General features: G+C 35.5%; 2 protein-coding genes across 2 annotated transcripts; one reads left to right on the top strand and one right to left on the bottom strand.

Moving 5' to 3' along the window:
- Nucleotides 1-1,393: 1,393 nt before the first annotated feature.
- Vps24 (vacuolar protein sorting 24) lies at nt 1,394-3,089 on the bottom strand. The gene is made up of 3 exons (XM_014237009.3): nt 2,905-3,089; nt 2,486-2,726; nt 1,394-2,413 (listed from the first exon to the last, which is right to left on the bottom strand). Exons 1-3 carry the CDS (start codon nt 2,947-2,949, stop codon nt 2,022-2,024), a joined length of 678 nt encoding a protein of 225 aa, XP_014092484.2. The 5' UTR covers nt 2,950-3,089; the 3' UTR covers nt 1,394-2,021.
- A 361-nt stretch (nt 3,090-3,450) lies between these two features.
- On the top strand, nt 3,451-6,605 carry Suv3 (Suv3 helicase). The gene is made up of 9 exons (XM_014237007.3): nt 3,451-3,942; nt 4,001-4,392; nt 4,451-4,562; nt 4,624-4,933; nt 4,993-5,127; nt 5,187-5,487; nt 5,576-5,755; nt 5,816-6,146; nt 6,209-6,605. Exons 1-9 carry the CDS (start codon nt 3,606-3,608, stop codon nt 6,418-6,420), a joined length of 2,310 nt encoding a protein of 769 aa, XP_014092482.3. The 5' UTR covers nt 3,451-3,605; the 3' UTR covers nt 6,421-6,605.
- The last annotated feature ends 251 nt before the right edge of the window (nt 6,606-6,856 follow it).

Below are 6,856 nucleotides of genomic sequence, written 5' to 3' on the forward strand. Positions count from 1 at the left end.
AAATGTTTATCGTACGAGTGATATACTTATACATAAGAAAGTTTGAGTTTACTCATGAATTTGTATAAGACAAATGCCTAAAGCTAACCTAGTGATAATAGGCGTCTAATAGGAAAAGCATATTCAATTATAAGTATGTGCAAATGTATGTAAGTATATGAGCAATCATTTCTGAATATTATTTATTAGAAGATTTAATTTGTTATTAACGTTTTTTTTTTTTTTGACAATAATTGCTTGAAATAACTATAGGTAATCAAGGAGATCATAGTGAATGTTGGGAACAAATGAGTCCAAGTACAAGTAATGGACCAATAGTCACAATCTAACTCCTAACTAGGAAGTGGCCATTAAGTGGCATAAATTTGAATTCATGTTACTCAATACCAGTAATCTTCAAAATAAGCAAAGATTCTAGAGCCGTCTTCACATTTTGCTCTGGTTATTTAAAGAAGATTTCAACCTCACCAACATCAGAATTTGTGAGAAGTTTCCATGTCCCATGATGGCTAAATCGACTTAAGCCATGTCCGTCTATCTGTATTCGCATATATAGTACAATATATAGTAGGAGTCTCTCAAATCTTTTATACATCGATTGGAAATTTTGCACACGTCTTTCTCTTATCAAGCAGCATTTGGCATAGATTTTTGTCCAAGGCAACACTATAATCGCATAAATCATTCAGTTCGGATCACTGTAGAATATACATAGCTGCCATACAAACCGATCGATCAAAATCAGAATATCAGATCTTTGTCCAAGGTAAGGCTATAAGCTCGGAATAAATCATACAGATCGAATCATTAAAGCGTAAAGCTGCCATACAAACTGACCGATCAAAATCAAGTTTTTGGATGATCGAAAACTTTTTTATTTGGAAAGATAACTTCACGAAATTCAACACAGACTATTTTCAAAGACAGCCATATAATCTTCGAACAAATTATTCAGATTGGGCCACTATACCATATAGCTGCCATACAAACTGACCGATCGAAATCAAGTTATTAAATGGAAATTTTTTTTTATTTATCAAGGGTATTATAGCTTCAGTGCAGCCAAAGTTAATGTTTTTTCTTGTTTAAATTCAAGTCATCAGTAACTACCTTTAATATCGTCTGAAGCTCTTTAATTACTAGCAAACTGTTGTAAGATTGCTTATCAGTTTTTTTTTTCAACTAAAACGTAAGTGAAACCTAATTTCTGAAACAACATGACTAGTAAGTAAAAATAAAATTAGAAGAAAAGATTCAATTTTATGAGCATACGTGACAACATCGGAAATTGGATACACACAAAGTGTATACATACAATGACGCATAAGACGTAGAAATGAAACTTGTTTTTAGCTTATTCGAATTATTTAGCTTCAAAATAAAACATAAAACCTTTTCGATAAATTATCTTCAACATAGTAAATCTTTAATATTGCAATACATATACACGCGCATACATATGTAAAGACAGAAAGAACTGTACAAATAAAACTTGTATATTTTAGATAATTTTGTCTCTGTCATGAAAGCTCTATACTCTTTCGTTTACAAAATCGTTAGTATATCATTAAGGTTTCATAAATATTTATGCATATAATTAAATATTAGATCGAATACTTAAATTGTTAGATTAGCCTTCAATGTTAAATTTCAACTGAAGTTACAGCGAAAGTACACTTGGTGTGCAAAATATTTTTTCTATAAATAATTTATGTAATATATTATATTTTCTCCAAATTGCCAATATAAAGTTTTACAAATTATATGTATGTATATATACAAAACTTGCAAATGTGTTTTTTAGCTAATCAATTTTTTTCCTTTTTATAATGTTTGCTTCCGTTGTAAAAGTTTTTAATTCTTCGCTTGAAAAATTGAAATGTACGAATTTTCATGAAATGAAATGCACGTAAGGAACGCAAACGAACTGTTTTGCAGCTGTATTCGCTAACAAACTTAAAATTATATTACCATTCGTTCGGCGCTTACGTCAGCGTTTTTCAACAGCGCACTGCAGGCGCTTATGATCGTAGCGATGCTAAGCGATTTTGCATTTCCTGCAAATCTTCCTCTTCCTCGCCAGCCTCATCTTCAGATTCAATTACTGTGGCAGCGGGTACTTCATGTTTTTCTGCAGCAATGCCTTCGGGTGGTAAAGGTGCCTCGCCAAGTTTGCCATCCGTAATTTCCCACAAGACTTTATCTACTTCCTTGGCCGCCTCCTCTTCCATCTCCTCAGACTCTTCCAGCGAATCCATTGTCTCGTCGAGCATTTCTTCAATTATGCCAGCTTTCATCATTTCTTTCGACATATCTCGCATTATGCCCGCTAATTCTGGATAACGTACTAAATTCTGCATAGCTTGCATTACTTCCGTGGATTTTTGTAACGAGCCAGCCACGCGTAATGTAGCTACTCAAAAAAAAAACATTTTTTTGTGTTATTTTAATGCTTATATTTGTATGTTAAACGCAAAATATTTACCCAATTGGTTTTTCATTTGTAGCTGTATGGAGTTAAGATGTGCCTTAGATGTGTAAATACGATTTATCGCTTTACGTGCACGCACAATTTCTTTTGCGAGGATGATACAAGTGTCCCGATCATTTTTTGTTGCTGCCTGCTTTAAGGAACGCTTCACTTTCTCCTCCTCTCGCTGTATACTACGTATCTGCCGATCCAGTTGATTGCTTTCCTTGCGAATTTTGTGCGTCCATTCTTGCACCTAAGCGAAGCAAAACAATTTGGTTAAATCATATGCAAATTTTATTTCGTTTTGTTTGTTTTTAACTTTAAATGGGATGACGTAGTATACATAAATGGTTTGCCTTGGGCATGAATTCAACCACTTAACAAGTAGGCCAAAAATTGTACCAAAATTGGTATTGTACAAAAGTTATTACCTGCTCTTTTGGATCTTTGGTATGAGTTTTGCCGAATAATCCCATGTTTATTTCGTGGGCACACTTGTTTCAATTATTTAATTTATTTTTTTAAAGAATTTTAAGAAAATCTAATAAAATGACTCATTTATGAAGTTTCTTAAGCCAACAAAATTAAATGGTTTTGTTTGTGTCACATATATGTCAATTGGTTTGTTTTGATTTCACTCTGCGCAACTGCGCAGTAACAGCGAGCAGTGTTGCTATCACATTTATTTTATTGGAAGCGATACGCTATTAGGAAAAATTCTATACTATTCTTTTACGAAATCCACTACAGTGAACTAAATAAAGCATCATAAGGTATTTCGATTTATTTATTTTTTCCTACGCATCGCATTTTTTATACTCAACGACTAAAGATAGTTTTTAATTTCCCTCTAGCGAAAAATTCCTTAAATAAATTTTTGTACCAATCATTTTCATTCGTACTGTATACATTTTACACGTTTTCTGACATTCGCCTTATCATAGTTGAGGTTAGGTATTTATTCTATCAGCTGTTCTCCCATTCCACTTGCACGCACAAACAATTGCATCACGACTCTCCCGGCTAGCACAATCGTGATGACAATTTGTATATATTTTTAATTAATATTACTATTAAATATAATAAAGGATCGTGTTGATAGTTTTGCTAGGTGTGTAAATTATTGTGAAGTATGCAAAATTCTAAATGTAGTATTAATTTACTTAATACTCTCACGCGAAATCTCAATCTACGTGCATCAACATCTCATTCGCCACTAAACGTAACCACTCAGATTGCGACCAAATATGTGCACCTCAGCAGTTATGTACAAGCGCGCAATAAGAAGACTGGACCACAGCATGTTTCCACACTTTTCAAACCCGTGCCAATGCCACGAAATGCAGATGAACATGATGTGGGTGCAGAAATGGTTGGCAAACTGGACAAAGCAGAATTGTTGAAAATTCTCAACAAATTTACGCAAAAACGAGAAATCAAACTCCTATGTGTAGAAAATGGACTCGATAGTGAGTTTCTTGTAATTAATACTCATTTGCGAATTAACTAATTGTCGATTTCCAATAGCTTACTTGCAACAACAAGCATTTGCCTCATTTCGCCGTTACTGTATTGAGGCAGAAAACCTTCCAGTGGACCTGCACATTACCGTTAGTGATATACAACATAATGCGGGGCACATAGATGACATATTTCCATATTTCTTGAGGCACGCTAAAACCATCTTTCCTCATTTAGACTGTATGGATGACTTGAAGAAAATCTCTGATTTACGTACACCAGCTAATTGGTACCCGAGTGCACGCGCAATAACCCGCAAAATCGTATTTCATGCGGGACCGACAAATTCTGGAAAAACATATCATGCTATGGAACGTTTTTTGATCGCAAAAACTGGAGTATATTGTGGTCCTTTAAAACTACTAGCCACTGAGGTGTTCAATAAAGCTAATGATAGGGTAATAAACAGTTATTTTATAAAAAAAAATTTAAATAAAATATGCTTTTACAATACAGGGTACAGCCTGTGATCTTGTTACGGGTGAGGAACGTAAATTTGGTATTAATGAAGATACGCCAGCAAATCATGTAGCTTGTACTGTAGAGATGACTTCGGTAAACACGCCTTGTAAGTTTAATAAATATTTGTTTTGTTCTAATGGCTGTAAATAATTACCATTTGCCACCAGATGAAGTTGCTGTTATTGATGAAATACAACAGTTGCGGGACCCGCAACGTGGCTGGGCTTGGACTCGTGCCTTTCTTGGGCTTATCGCTGATGAGGTGCACGTTTGTGGTGAGTCTGGTTCTTTGGAACTACTGCAAAAAATTTGTGAAACTACAAACGAAACTGTGGAAGTGCACAACTACGAGAGGCTTACCGAACTAACCATTGAGGATTCACCATTAGGAAGCCTGGACAATGTGCAGCCAGGTGATTGCATTGTGTGTTTCAGTAAAAACGACATTTACTCAGTGTCGCGCGAAATTGAAGCGAGGTAAAAAGTTGCATAGCAAAACTTAAAACAAAATTTAATTACACTAACAATAATTATAGAGGCAAAGAGGTAGCTGTCATATATGGCGGATTACCACCAGGCACTAAGTTGGCGCAAGCAGCAAAGTTCAATGACCCCGACAATAGCTGTAAAGTGATGGTCGCAACGGATGCGATCGGTATGGGCCTGAATCTGTAAGTTATGTTTAATCACTGTTTACATATATTTATTTATTTGATTGTATGCATTATAGGAGCATACGCCGTATAATCTTTTACTCAATAATCAAACCCTCAATGAACGAAAAAGGTGAACGTGAACTTGATACAATCTCAATATCTTCAGCTCTGCAGATTGCCGGTCGCGCTGGACGTTTTCGTACGCAGTGGGAGCATGGTTATGTGACCACTTTTAAAGCGGACGATTTACAGACCTTACGCAAAATTTTAGCTCTGAAACCTGAACCTCTGAAACAAGCTGGACTTCATCCTACCGCCGAACAAATAGAGCTGTACGCTTACCATTTGCCAAAATCCACACTTAGCAATCTGATGGTTTGTGACAAAATTAATTACCAAAATATTGGTTTCCATATAACTGTTTCTTTTTTATTATTATAACTTTTTTTTTATACCGTTATAGGATATATTTGTTAATCTGTGCACAGTTGACGACTCGTTATACTTCATGTGCAATATTGAAGATTTTAAGTTTTTAGCTGAGATGATTGAACACGTTCCGCTGCCACTTCGTGCCCGCTATGTGTTCTGTTGTGCGCCCATAAACAAAAAAATGCCTTTTGTGTGCTCCATGTTTCTTAAGGTACTACTATCTTACAGACATTTAATGCTGATTAATATTATTTTAAAATGCTTTCTACAGATTGCCAGACAGTATAGCCGCAATGAACCAATCACTTTCGACTTCATCACACGGAATTGTGGTTGGCCCTTTGCCTTACCCAAAACCATCATTGACCTTATGCACCTGGAATCGGTATTCGATGTGATGGATCTATATTTATGGTTGAGTTATCGTTTTATGGATTTATTCCCCGACGCAGCAGCAGTACGTGTGGCGCAGAAGGAACTTGATGACATAATACAGCAAGGTGTATTTCAAATTACGCGGTTGCTGAAGAATTCCGAAGCCAGTCAGAGTGCGGCCGATGGCGATATGACATATAATATACGAAGATCAACATATATGCGTGGTAAGCAGTGAAATTTTCAAAAATTATTTGTTATGTGTAAAACTTTAATTTCTGTTACATAGAACCACGTATTTCAAACTCCTCACGTGGTCGCCTAACAGACCGTTTAATCGCTCAAGGTCTGCTAACGCCTGGTATGCTGAGTGAACTGCGAAAAGAATGGGATGCACAGCAACAATCGCTAGCGCAGTCCACAAATGAAAGCGCCTTCAATACGGACGATGAAGAAAACAATAATGAGTTCAAGAAGATGCGACGAAAGCGGCGCAAGTGAATTGCAAATAAATTAATACAAAGAAAAACAGACTTTATTTATGTATAGTTTCTCATTTGTATGTATTTAATTGCGAATAATTATATAAATAATTAATTTCTAATATACGTAACTGTTAATCGTTACATCGCTCCAACAAATAATAAAAAAGGCAGGCAAACAGAAGAATAGTTAAACAATTTCAACATATTGGTTTTGTTTATACCCCAAACAGGGTGTATTAAGTTTGCCGCCAAGTTTGTAACACCCAGAAGGAAACAATTTTCATTGTGATTTACGTGAATACCTGTCAGCGACGGCCTAACCTCATAGTGCTCAAAAGTACAACGGATCAAAACAATACGTTTATCAGCATCCCAAACAACGCAATCTATGTGCAAGCATTATTTGGATATCAATTGGTAAGGTGAAAGGGAAATCTATTGCACCTTGGTCG

Source organism: Bactrocera oleae, chromosome 2, assembly GCF_042242935.1.
Source record: "Bactrocera oleae isolate idBacOlea1 chromosome 2, idBacOlea1, whole genome shotgun sequence".
NCBI lineage: Eukaryota > Metazoa > Arthropoda > Insecta > Diptera > Tephritidae > Bactrocera > Bactrocera oleae.